Source organism: Apis cerana, linkage group LG8, assembly GCF_029169275.1.
Source record: "Apis cerana isolate GH-2021 linkage group LG8, AcerK_1.0, whole genome shotgun sequence".
NCBI lineage: Eukaryota > Metazoa > Arthropoda > Insecta > Hymenoptera > Apidae > Apis > Apis cerana.
Window position 1 is genome coordinate 7,255,700 of NC_083859.1, and position 24,279 is coordinate 7,279,978.

The 24,279-nt window shown below is 25.7% G+C and overlaps 3 protein-coding genes across 18 annotated transcripts in view; 1 reads left to right on the forward strand and 2 right to left on the reverse strand.

Moving 5' to 3' along the window:
* Positions 1-8,186, reverse strand: part of LOC108001735 (mitochondrial carrier protein Rim2) — a 14,099-nt gene extending 5,913 nt beyond the window's left edge. For 4 of the 6 annotated variants that reach the window (XR_009830912.1, XR_009830911.1, XM_062078527.1 and 1 more), the window contains exons 1-4: positions 8,010-8,162; positions 7,873-7,935; positions 6,261-6,446; positions 5,367-5,644 (exon numbers count right to left, since the gene is read on the reverse strand). Coding sequence is in view for 3 of the 6 variants with exons in the window: in XM_062078527.1 (XP_061934511.1) it covers positions 5,367-5,644; positions 6,261-6,446; positions 7,873-7,935; positions 8,010-8,011 (529 nt within the window). In the remaining 3 variants the exon portion in view is untranslated. Of the gene's footprint in view, positions 1-5,366; positions 5,645-6,260; positions 6,447-7,872 lie in introns of all 6 variants that reach the window. The other 2 variants (XM_062078526.1, XR_009830913.1) reach the window with 2 other exon arrangements.
* Positions 8,187-8,343: 157 nt separating this feature from the next.
* LOC108001669 (pachytene checkpoint protein 2 homolog) lies at positions 8,344-10,451 on the reverse strand. 2 transcript variants are annotated; one of them, XM_017062784.3, is made up of 6 exons: positions 10,183-10,408; positions 9,853-10,009; positions 9,596-9,787; positions 9,212-9,439; positions 8,801-9,148; positions 8,344-8,734 (listed from the first exon to the last, which is right to left on the reverse strand). In XM_017062784.3, exons 1-6 carry the CDS (start codon positions 10,230-10,232, stop codon positions 8,441-8,443), a joined length of 1,269 nt encoding a protein of 422 aa, XP_016918273.1. In that variant the 5' UTR covers positions 10,233-10,408; the 3' UTR covers positions 8,344-8,440. The 2 variants fall into 2 exon arrangements, with proteins under 2 accessions (XP_016918273.1, XP_061934508.1); XM_062078524.1 differs by having other exon boundaries at positions 8,344-9,148; positions 10,183-10,451.
* A 144-nt stretch (positions 10,452-10,595) lies between these two features.
* LOC108001695 (A-kinase anchor protein 9) lies at positions 10,596-24,226 on the forward strand. 10 transcript variants are annotated; one of them, XM_017062846.3, is made up of 22 exons: positions 10,596-10,829; positions 11,053-11,175; positions 11,229-11,486; positions 11,560-11,742; positions 11,808-14,408; positions 14,911-15,051; positions 15,190-15,464; positions 15,545-16,236; positions 16,296-16,423; positions 16,842-16,898; positions 17,507-17,674; positions 18,086-18,154; positions 18,443-18,757; positions 18,821-19,192; positions 19,268-19,474; positions 19,539-19,691; positions 19,753-21,355; positions 21,425-22,416; positions 22,521-22,805; positions 22,881-23,054; positions 23,129-23,508; positions 23,581-24,226. In XM_017062846.3, the coding sequence occupies exons 1-22, from the start codon at positions 10,767-10,769 to the stop codon at positions 23,699-23,701; spliced, it is 9,360 nt and encodes a 3,119-aa protein (XP_016918335.2). In that variant the 5' UTR covers positions 10,596-10,766; the 3' UTR covers positions 23,702-24,226. The 10 variants fall into 10 exon arrangements, with proteins under 10 accessions (XP_016918335.2, XP_016918336.2, XP_061934497.1 ...); XM_017062847.3 differs by having other exon boundaries at positions 18,089-18,154; XM_062078513.1 differs by having other exon boundaries at positions 16,845-16,898.
* Positions 24,227-24,279: the final 53 nt, after the last annotated feature.

A 24,279-nucleotide genomic window follows, 5' to 3' on the forward strand; every position in this document is an offset into this window, starting at 1 on the left:
GTCTGAGCTCTCTCGTCAATTTACTGGTTTTTCTAAAGTTGTTTCCGAAAGATGATTTTTGAAGAATCAGATTGAAGACTTATCTACCTAAGAAAAATTAATAAAGCTAAGTTAAAAAAATTAAAAATATTTTATATAATTTCCTACTATTAAAAATAATGAAATTTAAAATTGCAATAATTTTCACGTTTATAGTATTCTATTAAAAATATGAGAGTTGGTTTGAATGTTATGTTTACATTGAAATCTCGAATACTATGAAAACTCTACTAATTAATAAAAAATTCTTGTTTACAAAAAATAAAGCAGTTATAACCACAGATGATTTAACCTTGTACCAACAAATTGTAATTCAATAAGAGTTGCGCCATCAATCTAACAAACAACAAACACATTCGAGCCAAGAAACCGACTGGTCGAATTCTTTTTCGCGATTCCAAATCTAGTTAAGCGTTGGCAGAAATTCTCTGATTGATCCTCCGATTCCTGTAAACATGCCAACTTCTAAATTTATCATAGTTACAACAGACAATCTTGTTGTCAACTAAAATCAACAACAAAATTGGATGAAGTCAGAAACAAATTTATATATTCGATATTCACAATTCTTGTTGATCAATAAATGAAATTATATTCAATTCATGTATTCCTAATCTATCTGAAATTAGAAGCACGATATAGGAAACTATATTGATTAGAGATGCCACAAATTAGAAAAGGCGATAAATTGCCTAATATAATTTTGTACGAAGCTGTACCGGAAAATGAAATCAATATTTTAGATTTAGTGTCTAATAAGAAAGCTATTATTTTTGGAATTCCTGGAGCATATGTTCCCGGATGTTCTAGAGTCCATTTGAAGGGATTTATTGAAAAGTAAAAATTACTAATTATTTTTTTAAACTTTGTGAAGATTTTTAGAAGAATATAGAAAAAATATTTTAAAATTTCAAATTGAATATATAATATTAATGATATAATTTAATTCTGGAATGCATAAAAATTGTTTGCATAGCCTATTTTTGAATTGGATGATTTAGATCAACAGACCTGAAATGCATGGGCTTTCAAGAGATAATCTGCGTGTCCGTGAATGATCCGTTTGTGATGACTGCTTGGGGAGATGCCAAAGGAGCAACTGATAAAGTAATAGCATCAATTATAGAAATTTTAAAAAAATTTTTTAAAATTATCTTCAAAACAAAAAAATCGATTGTTTTTGTTTAATAAAGTTTAATAAACTATTAACAAATATAATAAAAATATAATACAAAATTAATTTAGGTAAGAATGTTAGCAGATCCTATGGGATCCTATACCACAGCTATTGGAATGGATGTAGACATTCCAGAATTGGGAGGAAGAAGAAGTAGAAGATACTCGATGGCTACCGTAAATGGTATTGTAAAGGAATTATTTATAGATGCACCTAATGTAAAATTTATATGTTTACAGACAGAAGGTTTACCTACATATTGTACTTGATTATTTTATTAAAATAAATATGTTTAATTTTTAGATTTGAAAAATTTTAAATGATCCATTTAAGTATAAGATTCATAAGTACATCACCATAATGAAATTGCACATGCATTCAAGGTTAATATAAATGAACAAATGGCAATTATAAGAATTGTCATTGGTTACTAAAATAGACTTTGAACGAGTATAGTGCATGTTGCGTGGGCGATATGCGTGTACTTCAATGAAGACACGCAATTTCCCACGTGGGGTACTCGTACACGTCGTTGTAAATGCAACGTGATTCTATCGTAAACACGTCTCATTTATTTTTATCTTACAACATTACAAATCAATAAGATTACGAGCAATGAGTATTCGTTACTTCCGTAAATTATTATGGATTTATCTTATCTTAGTAGTATACATATATATCATGTTGATTTGTAAAAAAATAAAATTCTTGCTACGCAATAATTTATCCTCACCTTTTCAATTATGTAACGTAGATATATAAATAAAATGTATATTTGTAGTGAAATTTATTTTTATCTATTGAATATTTTTTATTAATTAATATTTATGCATTTCAAACAATTAATTGTTTCAGAAAATATTAAATTTTAAACAATTTTAAACTGATGACCTGATTTATGAATTCCTATGTTTATCATTCTTTCGAGCGGATTTAATAAACGGATTCTTGAGTTCAACAGGAACCTGGTGGACGTATTGACTGTTTCTGTTTGACCTACCTCACTGTGGAAACACTAGAACCGCAGTATATCGATTCCAAGCAAAGGATTCCACGATGACACACTTTGAATTTGCCTCTTAGATTTAAAGATGAAAATACTAATTTATTTTTCAGAATATTATAGTAATAGAAATAATAGATGTATTAATTCTGTAATACTTTTAAATTCAAAATTCCAATATTTAATATATATTTCAAATATAATCTCAAATATATCTATTTCATATATCTCAAATATAATTGAGATACCACATTGTCTGCTTCAAATATTTTTTTAATCTCAATGCTATATGATTATATATTTTTAATATTTCAAATATCCAATTTAATATTTCAAATATCTTTGATATTTTTAATTTAAATGTTTAAATAATATATAATATATAGATTAACATTAGTATTTTGAGATTTAGAAAATGCGTATGAAATACTTGCGTAATTTTATAAATGTTTACAAGCAATACATTGGATAAACATTGTATACATTGACCATGAATTAGATTAATATAATGAAATATTTATTGTGAATAAACAATTGTATTTTTAATAGTTAATTTACAAATTATTTTTGCTTTTCATTTTAAAATGAATATTGTAAAAAATCCCTGTAAAATAATTTAACTATAATTCGAAATTTCTTGCAATCATTTTTGCTGAAAATTTTCATATTATAATTTAAAAGTAAATTTGCATAATTCGAAAAATATTAAGAGGAACTTATTTCAAAAAATAGTAGAGAATAAAAAAGATTGAAAATTAAAGTGAAAAGGCAATGCTTTCGCTAGTCAAGTAGAAGTGATTTTTCATTGAATTCTATTGAGAAGATTCGAGAGTTTCTATAACAGAGTCTTCTATTTTTAGCCAAACATTTAATTTCAATGATAATTCTTGTTGATTATTTATAAGCAATGAAATACGTAAACAACTTATAAACTTGGTTTTCTTCAATGATGATTTATTGTAAAATAGTTGATCTTTGTTATTAGATTTAATATAATTAAATTTCTGTTGCAATTATTGAAATAGTAAACGTAATTTATTTTATGAAAAAAAAGTATAAAATGAGAAAAAAATATAATTTAATTTTATATAAGATATAAATTAAAATAATATGAAGCATTAAATATAAAGAAATTGCAAATAAAAAATATTTAATTCAATATTTAATAATAATAATTATTATTATAGTCTAATCAGGCAGTAGTTAAAAACATTCCTTTTTTTTTATCTTTCATTCATAAAATCGTATAATACTCATGAGCTTAAGACATATTGTTTTCGAAAGATTCAGATGAAAATAACACGCAGCTTTAAGAAGATATTAATCTCTTATATATTTCTTGCTGCATACAACGTTGATGTAGCATAAATAAGCCATAATTGTCCTAATAGCGAGTGTCTCAAGGTTAGTCGTACTTGAATACGATTCTACGTATAAAATAGATCTTCAACAATTGAGAATAATAGATCTTTTGCATAGCTGAAAGCAAAATTAAAATGAGAATGATTTAAAATTTTGAAGAAATATAAAATATTTACTTTTTGAGAATAATGTACAATAGGAAAATAATTTTAAAGATTATTTAAAATATATTATTAAACTTCTCATTTAACATAATCCTATTTATCAAAATAATTTAAAAAAATAGACAATAGATAAAAAATAGATTTTTTTAATCTAAATAAAATAATATTGTAAAGAAATATTATATCATATCATATAATATTAATATTTTTTAATAGATGAAATTAAAATTAAAATAATAGAGATTTTAAAGAATAAAATATCGCTTTTAAATTGTGAGAAAAAGTAGGTCATTAGCCAAGATAACCAAAAAGTCGTTGGGCAATTACACAATCGAACATGTTTAATCTGATAGAAAGAAAGAAAGAAAGAAAGAAAGAAAGAAAGAAAGAAAGAAAGAAAAAAAGAAAAAAAGAAAGAAAGAAAGAAGAAATATGGACCATTTGATGTGATCAGTAATATCAATCGAAATATATATTTTATTTTTTTTTGATCCATTTGAATTATTTTTCTTTAGAATTAGTTTCTGAATCATTTCTTCACATATTACTGACCTCATACAATGCATTTATTGAATACTTCGAATGTTTAAGAGCACCCCTGCAGAGAAATCAGTATCTACAACAATATGCAATATACGTATATATAATCCAGAGGTTGAAGTTCAGCCCTCTTCTGATAAACACTATCCATTTAACTGACTATGTAAACACTTCAATTAATTTGAATTGCATACACATCATAATCTCTGAAAACTATAAAAAAAAAAAAAAAAAACACTGTTCGATAGATTCATAATATCAAACAAGTAATTTTCATTAAGACAGTTAATTTTTCATTATGTAAAAATTTATAAAATAAATTAATGATAAAAACACCAATGTTACAAGAAATTTTAAATATAGATTAATATAAATATTTTTAATCATATGATATTTAAATATATGCAAATTATTAAAAGTACAGAATCAAATTAAATCAAGTTAAATTGGGTTATCATATTACAAATGATCAGAAATAGAAGATTAAAAATCAGTTATTTATGGCAATCTATTCAACCAGATAACAGCGAATAACATGAGATGTGACCCCACTAAGTTCCTTATCAATGGTCAATTTGATTGTTCCGGGAGAAAAGAAACGAACAACGCTATCCAGCGCTTTGATTAAATAGTGCTTTGCTTAAATCTTTATATATTTATATCTTGTCTTTTCATAATCCATATTCAATAATATTATGTTCAAGAATTTTATGTTGCATTTATTTTTTTAATTTTTTTAATTAATCATCAGAAAATTTTTTAATTCATAGTAAATCAATAATAATTGTTAATTTAAATAGTACTAAATATTTGAAAAATATAATATAATTGAAAAAATATAATGTAATTGATTTTATTTGCATTGATATAATAATATTTTTATACTTTATATATCAATTAACATTCATATAATCACTTTTAATAAACATTAGTATTTTTCTATTATTTCTCTTGCTCCTTTACTTTAAAAAATACGTCACACCACAGCAATGGTTAAAATTATTCACATTCAAATATGGTACAAGAGCCGATGAAAATACGAGTTTAATCGATAAAAGCGGAAGTAAAATGTTCGACTTACCGGCGCAGAATGCGGAGAATACATGTACAAGAGCAGTATCCGGGGCAAAGATCGCGTTAAATGCGACTTTGCTTTTTGAGTAGGCGCAGAAATAGATTGCTCTGGATGGTGCAACACCTACAAGGTTAGGACCCAATCCTTTGAACAAGGCACGAATACCCTCGTTTTGAACGATATATCTGATACATTGATATACACCTGGCGCAGAATGACTGTGAGGAGAAGAACCTCCTGAAGAAGCAAACGCGCCAAAGTGAGAGAGAGCAATTAAAGCATGCCTGAAACACAAACAAATTATTGTAAAAATGAAGTTTCAATTAATTAATTTTATTCCATTATATGTAATTATCATTTTTTATTTTATAATTATTAAAAATTATAAAAAATTGATATAACAGATTTATAATAATTAAAATATAGCATATTTTAAAGTATACATTGATTATTGTGTATTAGATATATGAATATGAGATTATTTGAACTAAATAAAAGTAATCATTTAAAACTCTGTATTGTAATGAACTTTATAATTAATAACTAAAACAAAAGACAAAGTTGATATAAAAATAAATTTTATAATTTTTAATCGAGAAAAATAGGTAAAATTTCTAGAATCGACAATGGGAAGTAAGCGTTTCGTTAAAGCTTTATTTTTAACCAGCTATGTCACGAATGCGGGAATTAGTTGAGAGTTAACACTGGATTCTGAGATTTCAGAAACATATTTGAATGTTTTATATATATATCATAATATTTTAATATTCATATACTATATATTCATTTACTATTATATATATATCATAATATTTTGATATACTATATATACTATATATACTATATATAGATTATATATATGATCATCATATATTATACATCAAATAAATAAAAAATTACCTTGTATAGCCGCCAGTACAAAGCCTTCTCCTTTGTTCCGGTTTCGGAAAACTTTTACATGTGACATGACCGGAAGTAAGTTCCTTGTTCACCGGAGGTGGATAAAATCCAGAAGAAGAAGATTGTAAACGTGTTTTAACCACTTCTAAGGGACAAGTAACTATAGCACCAGTAGTTCCAGCCACTCTATAAAACACAAAATGCATCCAATATGAAGATTTTCCTCAAAAAATTGAATTTTTTACTTAATCGATTAAAGATTTCGATAATATATATTTTATATTTAAGATTTTAAAATTTTAAGATTTAAAATAAAACATAACAAAATAAAAAATGAATAAATCATATAAAACTTATATTATTTGATATGCTATTCAATATGATTAATTATTTAATAATTAATAATTAAGCAATCTAAAGTTTGGTTAGAAATAAAAATTTTGTTAAATTTTAATATAAAATATTTTAATTTAATATATTCTTCCTAAAATCAATCGCTTATTTTTATAAATTATGTTCAAATTTTTAGAAACACATTTGCATTGTCCATCAGGATAAATTTTATTTTTAATAAAAAATATAAATAAACACATTATCTTTTTCATTACAAATGAATAACAATATTTTTTTCAAATTTTCATAATAAAATAAATGAATTTTGTTAATCATTAAAGTTTTGAAACATATAATTAATTAAAAATTTGAAATATTTTAAAAAATATTAATTCTTTAGCATTATATTTTAACAATTTTTTATGCTTCAAAGAATAAATATATATAAAAAATACAAAAATGCAATTTAAGAAAAAATGTATTTGTATTATTTATGCGTATCATTGCACTTATGAAAAAATTGATGTAGTGACGTAGTAAAAAAAATAGACATTTTTATACTAATCTATTTTTCTCCTGTATACATACCTATATGACACTGGAATGTTATTAATTTATCAAATTAATAATTTGAATATTATACACTAAATAAAAAATAATATATCTTTTTATGATATAAAAATTCTTTCAATAGATAATCGAACTTGGTTACGATAAAATCTAATCGATTTATGTACGTTTCAGAAACGACGAAGAAACTCGTATATTATACATTCGTTATGAAAACATATATCTTCCTGTTGGAAAGCCGGTTATGGCGCGTATTATACAATATATGATATTATTTCGATTTATATAAAGTTATCGATCATCGAAGATTGAATAATCGATGTAGTAATGAAAAATTATCATTGACATAAGTCGAAAATACATCGCAGTTTCTAAATTGGGACGATAAGTTATATACATGCAACATACGCACGAAAGCTGTAAGAATGATGTAACACATGAACCGGTAACTATGTCGCAGCATTAAACACTAGAATTCACCTATGTTATGATATATAAAATTTTTTTAGAAAATATATTTGTTATATAATATTTTTATAAATTAGAAACATTATGCAAAATGCACATTTATTAATGAATCATTTTGGTATTTTGATCAAAATCACCGGTACAAATTTATGACGCACATTTTTTAATCTGATTATTTTAATAAATATAAATTGCAATTAATCGAAAATTTAATAAAAAGAAAAAAAAATAAGAAACCCACCCTCCAGCAATGAGATGTATCGCGGTATCGCGATCCAACATTCTTCCACTCGACCCTGTTACCCTGGGAGCATGAACTTTAAGAAGAAACAAAACTAAAAATCACAGATTCACACGCGTGAAATACACAAAACCTACATTCAACCGCAATGCTTTACTTTTTCGACAGTATAACTCGATTCTTCTTTTGAAAATCGAATTGTATGAGAAAACACAAACAACGAATATCACCTTCACCTTCAACAACTCGACAACAACTGGTCGCATTGATCGTAATCGTAACAAGTAACAAACGTACGGCGCACCGCACGCCATAGACTAATTCAAGACTAGAGAAGTTGCAGCATTTCGACAATCGGTACAAGAGCGGGAAATTGATTATGATTTTAAATATTTTTAAACAAAATATTTGCAAGGAATTTAAATAGAAGGAAAAATAGAATATTAGGGAAATTTAAACAAAACATACACGTATTAGAAAAAGATTAAATAAATATAATACTGAATCTTACATTGAAATAAATTCAATTACAATAAAAAATGAATTTAAAAATTTTGGAGCAAATACCTCAGAATTCCAAATGTTGCAATACTTGAGATACATCTTCAGTGTTATCTTCTTTTTCTCTTTTAAGAGCCAAATGCATAGCTCTTAAAAATCGTGTTAAAGTACATTTTTTTGTTCTTAAATAAAAAGCATGAGCTAAAAATGGTATTTTTCTTAAAATACGTCCACTAAAACCCAAACTTTCCTGACTTAATTCCATCAATTTAAGACTATTTTTTGTTTGAGATGTTTCTTCATAGCCCATTCTTTTTAAATATGACAAATCATATATTTCTTCTGGTTCCATTAGTTTTGTCTGAAATAAACAAACATAAACATATTTTATAAAATACATATTATATAAAAAAGAATATTTTTTTACCCTCATTAATTCTTTCAGACATGAAGTATATATTTTATATATAGCTTGATGTGTGGGATGTCCAATATATTGTTTTATATCTGCTCTATCAATAAATGCTAAATCAATAGCTTCTGATAAATTACTAGTCGTTAAAATCAAAACATTTGGATATTGTTTTATTTGATCCAGTTGCGTTAGTAAAGCATTTACTACTCTTATAGAATCAGTAGGTTCCATTCCATTACTACAAGACTTCCGAGCATGCGCTAGAGATTCCACTTCATCAATTAAAATACAAATTAATGCATGCGAATTTTCTAGAAGATTTTTTATTTCATTGAATAGTTTCATAACTAATTTACCACTCTGTAAATAATATTAATTTTTTAATTTTATTGTTACTTAATTCAATATTTTTTCTAATATTACCTCTGAAAACCATTTTGAAAACAAACTATGACTATTTATTTCAATGAATTCTGCATGAGTAAATCTTTTGTTTAAACGAATAATAATTTTTTGAGCAAGAGCTTTGCATAAACTAGTTTTTCCTGTGCCTGGTGGTCCATGTAATAATACTACTTTATTCCAACTTATAATATTTGTATTAACATTATGATCTGCAAATATCATTGCTGTTTCTACAAAATGAAGCAGCTAAAAAATTATACAGATTCTTAAATTTTTAATTGATAATTAATGTATAATTATAATTATAATTAATAAAGAATAAATTAATTAAAATAATATTATAAAACATTAATATTTTATAATCATAATTATAATTTAAAAAATTTAATATTTTCAACTAACATAATCTTTTATGCTAGAATCAAAATAAAGACTCTCCCACAAATAATGAAATTCTTTTGTTGGTAATATCCAATGAGAAGAAACTGCAAGATCTTCTCCATCATTTTCCATTGTTTCTGTAGCTGCAGATTCTGTAGTTAACCTATATACATGAAACTTTAGAGTAGCATTTTGTATTTTCATATGATTTCTCTGTAACAACAAATTTTATATTGCTAATATATTTTGTACAATTAAGTTTACTTTTGAATTATTACCTCTCCATGACTAGATGTGCATATTATTGAATCAATATGAGTCTGTAAAATGCAATTTTTTAAATCCTTTGCATAGATAATAGTGTTTAACATAATATCCTCTAATGTATTTATTTCAGCATATATTAAATTTTCTATTTTTTCAATAGAAAGTGTGCTGAAAATTAAATATTTTAAATTATAATAAATCATACAAAAATATTAAAAATTTGTTATAAAACATTAAATTATAACTTATTAAATAATATAAGAATTAGATTTCAATTAAAAACTTGAGACAATTATCAATTAAAAAAAATATATAAAATTTGTAAATAAAAAATATAATACCTATCAATATTTTGACAGATTTCCACGTGCAAAACCTCGGATCCTTCCATTTTAATTCAATTTTCTGAACTTTAATATAATTTTTAAAATCAAACACTGATTTAAAACTTTTCTTATCGATATATAACAATTTTAAAAAGAATATGAAATTGTGTATATTGGAACATTCAAGAATTTAAAACACAATTTGAAATTAATTATGCAAGTGTTTTTAATAAGTTTTATAATATACACACATAGATACATATTAGGAAAAGAAAGGAAAAAAAGCTTTAAAAAATTTCAAGGTAGTTTTCAATGATTGAATGATTGAAAATTGAATATAAAGTTCGTGAAGTGTTTCTGATCAATGTTAGATCACGATCTATTTCATGAAAAATTTATGGTATAATGTCAGACGCTATAGTAATTCGTATTTTTATAAGTCGACAACGGTCAAACGTTTTGTAGTGAACGATTTGAGCACATGGGTTTGAAATGTAGTGTATATCGAATAAACTTGTAGATTGTCCAACAATTAATAATCGATTTGCTTTTTATCGTCAATTACTAAACAACTAATTGTTGGTCAGATTTTTAATGAAATGAGTAAAGCAATAGAAGATGATGAGCGTAGAAGACGCTCTTTGGAGGCGGGTAGAGAAATGGTAGGTCTTTTTTCTTAAGATTAATTATTTCTCTTATGACATCAAGTCTCAAGTATTTTTAATTATTTTTAAGTTATTTCTATATTATATACAACGGAAAATTTATTTAATATAATGAATTTGAAAAATGAATAAAATACTTAAAAAAATTTTAATTCCTTCAATAAAAAATTATATGAAAATTTATTTTGTATATAAAACATTTTATTTGATTTTGATTTAGTTGGAAAAATATAAGGCAGAAAAGGCTAACAAAGTTCAAGGTACAAATTATAATCAGAGGGATGAAATATCTGACGAAGAATCTTTCCAAAATGACAAATCTATTGGACATAGGGAATCTTACGTAAGAATAAAAATTTATTAATTTGTTTGAAATTCTAGTTTTGTTAATTATAGGTACATGAAGGAGTTTCTTCAAGAGATGTGACACAAAGTAGTGTCAGTATGAGTGAAGGAGAAGCGGATGGAGATTTAGAAGGTCTTGCAGGAAGAGTGGCTCAATTAGAAGAATTATTACAAGGAAAAGAAGCCATAGTAGAAGCTTTAAATGCAGAAATAGATCATTTGAGAGCAGAAGCATCATCTCCAAATTCTTCTCAAAGCCAGAATAGTAGTATACCTAGCAGAGATGTTATACCTTTGTATCATACAAAAGTAAATGAAATATTTTTTTTCTTTTTTTGACATAGTATATGTAGATAGTTATGTCTTTTGTTTTATAAAACAGTTACAAGAATTTGAAAAAGCAGTGAATCAAAGAGATAACCTAATAGAAGAATTAATGTGGTCTTTACAACAAGCAATATCTGCAAGAGATAATTTTGCTAGTCAATTGAATGCTTTGAATGCAATGGAGATACCTTGTAAAGATAATACTAATTCTATGAATAATAAAAGCTTACAAGAAAAGGTAAGATTATTTTTCAGATCAAAAAAATGATTGGAAAAATTTTTATTTTTTGAATTTTTTTTTAGATTGATACTTTAGAAAAAACTCTAAATGATCAAAGATCAATGATACAGAAATTAAATAGTCAGTTGGCTCAAAACTTAGAGCATGTACAAACACTTGAAATGGAGAAAGAAACTAGAGTTGCAGAAATCAATGATTATAAGTTACAAATTAATAATTTAAATGAACAAATTCGTGTAAGTGCTGCTGATAAAAATTTAAATATTACTGAGACTTTAGAGCAACAGAAACAATATGAAGCACGTGTAGATAAAATAAAGCAAGATATGCAACACATATTAAAGAAATTCACAACTGAAACAAATATAAATACTACACGTCATCAGCAGGAATTGAAAGATCTAGCTGCTAAACATGAAAAGGAAATAATAAATATTCAAGATAAGTATGAAGAAGAAATAAAACAGATGAAGGAAGAGAATAAAATTCTAGCTGATCGTTTAAACAAGGAGCTGCCAGATTTGGATACTAGACATGCCAAAGAACTTTCCATTTTTCAAACACAGTTGACTCATTATAAAAAAACTGTAGAAGCTTTGAAACTTGAATTAATGAATCGTTCAGAATCTCAACAAATTGCCCAAACTGAATTAAATGAATATAAGTCGAAGTTTAATGAGTTTAAAGTACAATCAGAAAGAGCTCGACATATTTTAAATCTAGAAAATCAAAAAGAAAAAGAGATGCTAAGCGAACAGATTAAGTTACATAAACTTCAATTAGAAGAGATTACTTCAAAATATATTGCAGTGACTGCAATTCTTGAATCAAAAGAAAGTATTGAACGTTCTTTAGAACAGGCTTTATCAAATGCTGCTATATTAAAAGAAGAAAATGAAAGTTTAAAATTTAAGCTTGATGATCTCTCATCAAGATACTCAGCAGCACAATCATTAATAGAAAACAGCCAAACTCATGAAAAAACTTTGAGTAATAGGATACATGATTTAGAAAAATCATTATCTAGACTTAGTGGTATAAATATGAGTACTTTGAGTGAATTAAATGAAACCACATATCAGACTTTCGATGAAGTGGCAGTTCAATATCAATTAACAAAACAAAAACTCGAGGAGAAAGCAGAATTAGAAAAACTTCTAATTCAGAGAATTGAAGGTCTTGAAGAGGATATTCGCAAGTCAAAAGAGGAATTGGAGCAAACAGATTTAATTAAGAAATCATATGAGAAACAACTTAAAGATATGAAAAATGTGTGTGATAAATATAAATCTGAATTGATTTCCTTGAAAAAAAATGAGCTAGATGATCAGAGTTCCTTACTATTAGAAGAGGAATTGAAGTTATCTAATCAGAATATGAAAGATACTGTTAATGATTTGTTACTTAAAATTGAAGAGGATCAACAAGAGATTAAGAAATTTAAAATAATTCTTGAACAAAAAGAAACAGAGTTTGCAGAGTGTATAAAGAAAATGTATGATTTAACAGATAAATTGAAAAAATCTGAACAAGAACGTGAACAATTGAAAAATGGATTGGCCACAGCATGGGCTCAATGTGCAGAGGTAGAGGAGAAATTGAATCAAACCTTAGCTTTAAATGACAGTAAATTAGATATCTCTGTGCCATCATCCAGTTATAATAGTGCCTTGATGAAGCAATATAAATTAGATAGAATTGTTGATGATTCTGTTAGTATGATGCATGATCAAAGTTTAGATAAAAATAAAACTTTATCCGAGAAAAATGAAAATCTTGATAATAGTAATAAAAGAATATCATTGCAAGGAAAATTAACATTTGTACTAGAAGAAAATGAACGATTACGAAAAGAATTAGAACATTTAAGCCAACAAACAGATTATGAAGAAATTAAAAGCAAATTGAAATATTATATTAGTCTTTCAGAAAATCTTACCACAGAAAAGGAACAAAAAATGGAAGAAAATAAAGTTTTGAAAAAGAAATTAGACAATATATATTTATTAAAAGAATCTATAAATCAATTAAGATCAGAAAAGGAAATTTTACGCAAAGAAATTGAAACATTGATTCACGTTCATGATGAACAAATAAATGCTATAAAAACTGAAACTACATCTGAAATTAGAAAAGTACAATCATTGATGTTAGGCTTAAAAGAAGGCACAACAGAATTAAATGATCTTAAAATCGAATTGGAAAGGCGACACGCAAAAGAGATGGAAGAATTGCGCATGTATTTCGAACAAAAATGTTTATTAATGGAAAAACAATATTCTGAAGAAATATTTAGTCAGCAATCCAAAAAAATGTCAGATAATGATAGTGAAATTGCTGATATAACTGAAGATTTATATTTCGGAGGTGCAGGCGATTGTTTGAATGTTTCTAATATATCTGAACATAATTCAAGACTTGGTTCTCCAATTGGAGATGAACAATCTAAATATTCTAATAGAAATTTTAATACTTACAATAAATCTGAACTAGAATATGAAATAAAAACTTTACAACAAGAATTGCAAAACAAAATAATAGAGGGACAAGAAATGAAATTAAATTATGAAAAAGCTTTGGAAGATCAGAAAAATATATATGAAAAAGAACTGTACAATAATAAAGAAAGGAAACATAGATTTTTAAAAAATATGGTGAATCAGGCAAGTAAAATTCTTAAAATTATCACATTTTATGCACTTCTTATTTGTATATTTAATGCACTTTATTTGTTATTTGTTATATTAAATGTTGGATATCATTTTTGTGTAATACAACTGCTTTTTTTTTTTTAGAAATATGCTAATGAAAATCGAATTTTATTTCTTTATGTATATTAAATTGCACTTTAAATGTTTTATTTTAATTTAAATGATATGTTTTTTTGTATAGCAGCATTTATATATTTATATATTTTTAAAAAATGCATGATTTTTTAATTTGAATGTATTTTATGTTTTTCTTTTTGATTTTTTTTTTTTTAATTCTTAAAACATTTTTTAATAAATTTTACCAATTAATAAAAATTATAATAGGAGTTTTGGATTATGAATTAATTTGGATATGAATCAATTGGAAAATAGAAGTATTAGTCCAAACTAAATAGATTCACAATGTACAGTTTCTCTTGTAACTAACAGCTATTGTGTGATCGTGTGCATGCAGCATTGTCAAACAGAATGGGATGCGGGTGCATTGGAAAACGGTGAATTAACGCAACTGCGAGCAGCCTACAACCATCAATTGGAAGAACAAGTTGCGCTAGCTAAATTGGATATTATTAATGCACTTCAAGAACAAATTCAGGTAGCTGTAGATTTAGCTACAATTTACAATGTATTATAGAACTTGCAAAAATTTATTAGAATATTTATTTAATTTAATTTTGTATTGAAATATCATTTTCAATTTATTATTTTCATATTATTGTAATTTAACGAATAGGTACTTTTAACGATCGAGTCGGATGTAGAAGACAATTGGCCAATAGAATTATTAGAATTACGAGATAAACTAACTGGTAATGTAAAAAAAGAAATGCAACTGCTCAAAAATACACATATTGAAGAAATGCAACATTTAAAAGAAGAGCATTCTCGAACTATAACTAGGATGATTGATTGTCATCGAGAAGAACTTAATAAAATTAAATCAGAATATTTCCAAAATTATTGTGGTGATAGAAGCTTGTTAATAGATAATAAGATTTTTGAAGAAAGGTATTTATATTTCGATAAAATTAAAAATTATTTTTATTGACATTTATTTTAAAAAAATATATTTTATTTTTATTAAATAGAAATAATTTAACTAAAACATGCGCCACTCTTAAAACTTTAATTGAAGAATTGATAAAATACTTTATTGTTTGTGAAGAAGAAATTAATAACACTCTTTTTACTGAAATTACTAAAAAGCAATTATCTGATAGTGTTAATAATGAAAAAATCATGCAACTTGAGGGTGCAACTGATGAAACTGAGGGATTGAAATGTAAAGAATTAAAAATGAGTTCAAAAAAGGACACATTGAATTTATCTGAGATGATTGTTCGAAAGGTGCATTTTGCTCCAAAAACTACAGAAATAATTTCAATAATAAACAGTAATGTTGAAACTTTACCAACTATTCTAGAAGAAGATGATAATATAACAGAAAAATTAAAACAAGAATTAAACAATTGCATACTTCGTTTGAAATCTGAGAGTGCTGAAATTCTTAATACTTCATCGATTGAAGAAAAATTATCTTCGAAAGATTTTTGGTTGAATAAAATGAATGAAGAACTAAATTTGAAGCTTCATCACGCTGAAACTTTAATTATGGGTTACCAAGAAGAAATTGATCATCAAAAAATGACTATTTTCGATCTTCAAAGAAAGCTAGTTAATGCAGAGAATAAAAAAGAAACAATCACAGAAGGTTATGGGGAAAATTATGATGTGGGTATTGATACCACATTACAAGACTTTTCACAATTACAAGAGAAAGGTATGAAAAATAAAATAATTTTTCAGTATATATTTTTATATTTATATTTTATTTTTTAGTCAGACATGTATTATCAAATGGAGGAGGAGATTGTACAGAATTGTTACAATTGATAGATGAACTATCTAGACAGAGTGATAAATTGATGGAAGAAGCTAAAAAAGAAAAGGAAGATTTACAACAACAGGTAAATTAAACATTTTTCTTTTAAAGAATGCACAGATTGCATGTATTTTTATTATATAGAGTTGGTATGCTATATACGAAATATTTGTGGTGTATTGCATATTGAAAATGAGAGTTTAGTATTTGGTAGTTTATTATTTTAATTTTTCTATGTACTTAAGCTTAATTATTTATATATATTCCACAAAATTTTATTTAATTCATAAAGAGTGTTTATTTCTATATATCAATATTTTTATTGAGATTTAATTTTAATTTTCCTATTATTTAATATTTAAATGATTGAAATCAAAAGAAAAAAATTTTCAAAAAGAAGTATATGAAATAAAAAAAAAATAGAAAAAACAGAACGACAGATAAAAATGTATAGCTTTATAATGCAGTTTTAAAACGATTGATTAGCGTTCTGTTATCTGCAGCAGGTGCCTTTAGAACCTACTCCTACCCCATACATTCACAGGGTTTGCCACCGAAAGGTAAATTATAGATTTACTAATACTATTATAAAAATCTGCTCCGTAAGTTAATTTTAGTGCTAAACTTTAAAACTGCACAATATTTTATAATAAATTAATAATAATTTTATAAATTTTTTGCAATTTTAACAAAGTTTATAAGTGGCATATACAAATAATTTCATGCTATATGTAAATAACAATAATATCTTGATGAATATTGAAGACATATATTATATTAAAAATGTATTTCTCTGTAATGCTAGTTTATATGCATGTAATTAACTTTTCCTTATCCTTTCAGATTGTTTTATTAAGTATCTGAAAACAGAATCAAATATGTTTGAAAAGAATTAATTAATATTTTTTACAAATTGTAGACACATATTATTTTATTAGATTGATGTTTGTTTTGTATAAAGGTATTTTTTTTTATATATAATGTGTTTATAATTTCATTTTCTATAATATAATTTATTGAATGTGTATTAATATAAATATGATTAAAATTTTTAATTTTAATTATTAAAAAATATATTTTATTGATTTTTTAATTCAAGATTTTTGTTAACCTATTTTAATACATTTTAGAATCTTTATTTATATTAATTGAAAGAAAATATGTGTAGATCGAGGCAGCAGATAAACAATTAAAAGCAACCCGTAAATTTTTGGATGAACAAGCAAGTGAAAGAGAAGCAGAGAGAGATGAAGCTGCAAAACAAATACATATTCTACAGGAACAACTTAAAGAGCGTGAACGAGAGAAGGAAAGAGATCAACGTATCACATCTGAAGTGAGTTTCAAGAAATCTTATATTGTTTAAAAAAATGATCAACAAATTCGAAAAATGAAATATTTGTTTTATGCATTTAAGGCATTTGGCTTTTTTGAAAACTCTTCTTGTATAATAATAATTCATTTGAATAATAATTCAATCAGATATAGAAACTTTTTCAGATATAGAAATAATTAATTTTATTTGTTTTGGATTGGGATATTTTCACAATTTTTACTGATCTCTTATAAATTGATGAAACTAATAGAAAAATTTTAAGATATCATATATAATTTAAATCAATTTTTTATAATTGTCATTAGCTATATTGCAATAATTAAGCAGCTTATTATTAACACGCATTTTTACTAATCTCTTAACACGAGTTTTTCTGCACTTTGGTTTTGGTTTTCTGTTTGTCGCACAAAGCAGTCCACATTATCACCTGAAGCAACATCAGACATCCCTACGCTTCAAGCATCTGACATCGATGCAACTGTGAGTGGTTACTTACTTATAAGAATTATAAGTAATATTATAAGAATTATAAGAATATTTAATAATATTTCAAATTTATACTATATTGAATAAAAAATAAATTAAAATAATATATATTTAATTTTAACAAATGTATTATGCATGTAATTTTTATTTCACTTTGAACAAATGTTATATATCTTTGTGTGCTTTATATATTGCTGGTGCTTTCTAGCAGCTAATTATGGTTATGGTAATTAATTAAATTTAAAAAAAGAAGAATTTGTTAAAAGATTAAATGTAATCTAGGTAGAAGTTCTGGAATCTCAAATGAGAGAGATGTCCTCTCTTATGTCTGATACAGAAGCAAAAAAAAATGAAACTGAGAGTGAACTCAAAGCAGCTATTGACAAAATTTGGGTACTTAGAGAGATTATCACAGACTTAGAACAACAGTTACAAATTAAAACTGAGAAAGAAGAATCTCTGCAATTACAAATCAATCAATTAGAGACTGTGATTGCTGCACAGACTAAAAATCAGCATGAATTAGTTCAAGAATTGGATGCTGTTAAAATGGGTAGTGAAAGCAAACAACTGAATGAACACATTATTCACTTACAGGTAAGTTTAAATTTATTATCGAAAATTGTATAGAATATTTGTTTCTAAAATACATTTTTATAGGAGGAATTAAGAAAACATAAATTAAGTTCTGAACAATTCAATGTAAATTCTGCTGCATTGAAACAAATGAAAACGGAACTTCGTGATATGCAAAATCAATTAGATAAAAGAATTAAAGAATTAGAATCTGCGCACATGTGCAGTTCTAATTTAAGTTTAAGCCAACCAAGTGAAGATGTATCTATCAGAGATCAAATAGATGCCACACGGTGTCCCACACCAGATGATCCCACTGCTCCACCTATGTTACCTCTTGATCAACTTTTAAAACTTAAAGAGAAAATGTTAAAACACGCTAGAGCCGAAGAAGTAGCTTTCAAAAGAATCAAAGACTTAGAATTGCAAGTGACGGCACTTAGAAATCAAAATGAAGTAAAGAAAAAAAAATTAAATAAAAAAAATTTGATTCTTATAATTTTAATAAAAATTCTTTTTTTTTTTTTATAGGAATTACAAGCAGAACAAGAAATTCTTCAACAAACAGCTTCTGAACAATTATTCCAAATACAATCAATGCGTGGTAGATTGGAACAGCATAAGCAAAGTGCTCCATTTGCTCAAAGACAAGCAACATCTCGTTTAGAATTACAACTTCATGAAGCTAATACAAAATTTCAATCTTTGGAACGAACCATTGCTGATAAAGATTTAGAAGTAAATATTAAATAGTATATTTCTTTTTATCATCACTTTCTATAAAATATTTTTTATTTTTTAGTTAAAGGATATGAAGAATCAATTAGATAGAGTTAACCAATTATTACAAGAAAAACAAGCAGAGATTGCAAATGTGGTACAAGTAGAAAGTGTTACAATTCAAAAGTTGAAAGAACATCTGGAAGTAGTAGAAGAAGAAAAAAAAATTCTCCAGGTACATAATTTAAATTAAATATCTATAAATATTGTATTTAACTAAATAAAATTATTATTAGGCGAAAGTTGGCGTTCAAGAACATGCTCAATTGGAATTACCAAAACTAATAGATAGTATGTTAGCAGATAAAAACGAGGAAATAGATCATTTGAAAGAACAATTATCCAAAAAAGAAAAGCAACTTGAAATGTATTCTTCGCTAAATCTAGATGAAACGCAATTAAGAGAATTAGCACGTCAAACAGAGGCAAAGAACAGTGCACGTACATTAAGTGATATATTATCAATTCACTCGGAATGTGAAGAGACTACAGAAGCTATTAGAGGAATTAATACAACTCAAAACTTACCTAATGTATCTACTTTTAAAGTTCCATTTACTCTCAAAAATATAGATGATTCAATTGTGCCTTTGATGGACAATGCTAAAATGGTTCATCCTCAAGTTCCTCCTTTGGATCTTGGTTCTCAGAGCTTATCTGCAACTTCTAGTCAACAATCTGGAATGTTAGATTTGTTACACAGTGGCTTAGAATTAAAGACTTCCTCATCAGAAAATAATCTTTCCAATGACAAAACTGATTATGTTATCCAGTCAAGACAACAATACATTCAAGTGCAGAAATCTCCAGAAAAACATATCGATGAGAAAAATGATAGTAATAGTAATAAATCTTGTGTTCAAACATCAATAAAATATACTCAAACATCCATTAATGAAACTTTAAATGAAATGGAGAAGTTAGAAAATCAATTGCAGATAATGAAAGAGGAATTAAATACAAAATCAGCAATTTTAAATAAAAAAGAAAATGATTTAATTACTTTACAGAAACATTATGATGAATTACAAACAGAATTCAAAGATGTAATAGAAACACTTTCTAGAGACAAATATTTCTATCAAAATCAATATGAATTATCACGAGTATCAGAGAATAAAATAAAGAAAGATCTTCAAGAAATAGAAAATGTTTTGAAATTAAAAGATGAAGAAATACAAGATCATAAGAATAAAATGCAAATGAATGAAAGAATTATAATGGAGCTGAATTCAGAAAATATTAAATTGAAGAAAAATATAGAAGAGAAGGAACAAGAGTTAGAACAAGCACGGAAATATACTACTTTGCTTCATGAGAAGATAAAAGAAATGCAAAATTTTAGAGATATGATTCTCGATAAAGATATTACCATTGAAACAATTCAAACTCGCAATATTGAGATCGAAAATGAAAACAAACAATTATACGAATTTAAAACCAAATATCAATCGATTAAACAAGAATTATTAGAATGTCAAAACGAAATTCAGAGATTGACTGAAGGTCTAAACAATAGAGATCAGATCATTAGAAGATTAGAAGAAATGGCTAGACGCACTAACGTGTCGGAAACATCATCACCTTCTAATGAAAAGGATCAAGAAATTCATCATTTGCAGGAATATTTAAAAGAAAAAGATAAAATGATAAGACAAATGAATGATGATGGAAAGAATTTACACAAAGCTTTAGAAATTATACAAAATAAAATGAAAGAATCTGGAAATGTAGTAGAATTGAGAAAAAAGTTGAAGGATGAAAAGAAGTTAACTGCTGAGTTAAGAGATATGATGGACAAAATGAGCAAAGAGTTGTCTGATTTAAAATTAATTGCGCGTAAGTATTTTTTTTATATAAGATATATAAAATAAAATATTATTTATTTTAATAATCATGTACTTGCAGAACGATCACAGGATGATACTGATATTGAAGACATGGTACAAAGAGAATTAAATTTATCAGTTCATTTAGACAAGCAGATCATGAATGCCATAGAAAGTGATACAAAGACACATAAAACTGAATGTGAAAAACAACATAATTCTGCTCCTTATCAGGATATGGAATTAAAATTAAAACTAATTCAAGCTAACAAAATCAATGAAGAATTGAAAAAATTAAAAGACGATTTGGAAATTGAAAGAGAAATGCTTAAATGTCAGATAGCAGAATATGAAAATCGTATCTTCCAGCTTAAATCAGATTTGACAGAAGAATCAAAGAAAGTTGTGAAATTAGATGATGAATTATCTTCTGAGAAAAAATTGATGAGAATGTTAAAGATTGAAATTGAAAAAGAACATAGAACAATGCAAATTGAACATATCCGGAATTCAGAATTAATAGATTTCCTTCAAAATAAACAAAAAAATTCTTTAGATAATGAGGCAAAGCTTAAAAATGAATTGAACTTGCTACAACAGGAATACAAAAATTTAGAGATGCAATTGAGTTTGATGAAAGAACATGTACAATCCCAAAAAGCCGATGATTTACCGAAATTAACAGATCTTTTGGAAAATGAAAGAAAGAAATATTTATTACTAATGGAAAATTTTGAAAAAGAAGAAAAAAATAATGTAGAGCTCAAAGATATTTTGAAAAAATTACAGATGGAGAAGAATCGCATTGAGAAACAACTTGAAGTAGAGGAAGAAAAAAGAGAGAATTTAATAAGTAATTTGATTTTAATAGAGGGAACCAAAGATCATTTGCAAACTGATCTCAGGCGTACCAAAGAAGAACTAAAAGCGAAAGAAGAAGAATGTGAATGGTTACAGAAAAGAATCAAGACCATGTCTGATGCAGAAACTAGAAGACAGGAAAGAAGTACTTCTGAACATAATGATCTTAAAGCTTCGAGAAGAGAAATTAATAATGCTAGAGAAGTAATAGTTAGTATAAAGATTTTTTTTATAATTTTTTTATAAATTAAAAGATATATTTTTATAACGATTGATTTCTATCATTTTTAATAAATAATTAATTGTCTTTCTAGATGGATCTAGAAGCCGATATGAAGCAATTAAAAAGAGAATTGACAGAATCCCTTGAACGTGAAGTAAAATTAACTGAAACTGTGGAAACTCTTAAAGAAAGAGAAAGTGATCTAATTAAAAAACTAACTACTGCCAAAGATGAGGAAAAAAATTTTAAAGATATGATCACTGAGTTACAGCAAGATATAAAAACATACACGATAAGAGAATTAGAAATAACGAAAGAATTGAAAAATAGGTTCTCAAACGAAAATGTTCCTGCTAAATTCTTACAGAAGATTGAAGTAATGAGTTTAATAATAAATTCTTAATCATTTTATGAATCATTACATTCTATAACTATAATATTACATTTATAGGATCTTACGAATATCAACGAAAAATATTTGACAGAGAAAAGTATTCTTCAGGAGAAATTAATGAAAGCAAGGGAAGAAAAAGAGCAATTGAATCAACGAATTAAATTACTTGAAGGTCAAGTGAAACGAAGTAAAGTACCTCAAGATTTGAACACTCGAGAACATACAGAAAAAGTAATTTCTACTTTTCATATATATATATATATATATATATATATACACACATTTAATGATATTTTTTTTTACAGTTGCAACATTTTTATGGAAAATTTTTGCGAGCAGATAGCAGACGAAAGGCTCTAGCTTATCAGAAACGCTATTTGTTATCTATTGTTGGTGGCTATCAATTGTCTGAAGAAAATACTTTATCTGTACTTGCTCAATTGACTAAAGTGCAACGATCCTATGCAGTAATAGGCCGCAATAAGAAATCGCCAAAAGTACGTTTTAGGAGTGCAATACTTGTTGTGATTAGTATTTGTAGAATGAAATGGTTAATTGTGAGATGGAATACTGGCAAACGAATAGGTGTAAAAACATTATTATGGAACATAGATCAATCTTTTTTACCAATTCAGAAAACCGCTATGAATCATTCGCCTCCTGTTCGAGATAAAAACACTTCAAAGTAGGTAAATTAATGAATTATTTCGAATTTAATTTTAATTATTTTAAATTGTAATTATTTATTAATTTTCAGCGGGGATGGTGGTTTCGATGGGTTTACACTTGAACAGTATTATCAACGTTTGAAAAATATTCAACAGAAATTGGGTTTAGCCATGGCAGAAACTGGAAATCTTCAAATTATTCCAGAATAGTATTATGTTTTGTATCTAATTTTTCTAATTATTATAGACTGTGATTTAAATATCACATCATTGTTTTGTGAATGCGGTTATTATTGTATAAACCGCATGGGATTGCTGTTTTCGGTTGTATTATCAACCAAAAACGTTCAAAACTGGGCATTTTTATTGGAAAACATGTTGTTGAAAGTTTAACTGTATTTTTTCTACAAAATGTATATAGAACTGTAGTATAGAAATTATCATTTGTCGAACACGCGTTAATCTACATTATTAGATAATGATATATTGTGTGCTATAATTTCAATACTATTAATATTTTTAACAAATTGAACAAAATTATGTTATATTAGCGTTTATATATTGTGTTTTACCAAAGTTACTGATAATAGATAATGGATAAAGAAATATTGTTCTTATATATACATTGTTATTATAAGAATACAAATTTGTGCCTTGTACATTGTAATAAGTATTCTAATATTTATTTATTAAAAATCTGTATGTTTTTGTATTGTGAATAAAATATAAAATGTCTTTTTTTGCAGATTGTTATTCAGTAATAGGAATTAATAAATCCTTCAATAATA

Excerpts from the sequence above, each read along its gene's own strand:
- LOC108001669 (XM_062078524.1), bottom strand. The coding sequence starts at position 10,232 with ATGGAAGGATCCGAGGTTTTGCACGTGGAAATCTGTCAAAATATTGAT. Across the intron at positions 9,440-9,595 it reads ATTCTAGCATAAAAGATTAT|CTGCTTCATTTTGTAGAAAC; the intron begins GTTAGTTGAAAA and ends ATAATTTTTTAG. Across the intron at positions 9,149-9,211 it reads TTTCAAAATGGTTTTCAGAG|AGTGGTAAATTAGTTATGAA; the intron begins GTAATATTAGAA and ends TATTATTTACAG.
- LOC108001695 (XM_017062846.3), top strand. The coding sequence starts at position 10,767 with ATGAGTAAAGCAATAGAAGATGATGAGCGTAGAAGACGCTCTTTGGAG. Across the intron at positions 16,899-17,506 it reads ACAGGGTTTGCCACCGAAAG|ATCGAGGCAGCAGATAAACA; the intron begins GTAAATTATAGA and ends AAATATGTGTAG. Across the intron at positions 18,758-18,820 it reads AACACATTATTCACTTACAG|GAGGAATTAAGAAAACATAA; the intron begins GTAAGTTTAAAT and ends ACATTTTTATAG.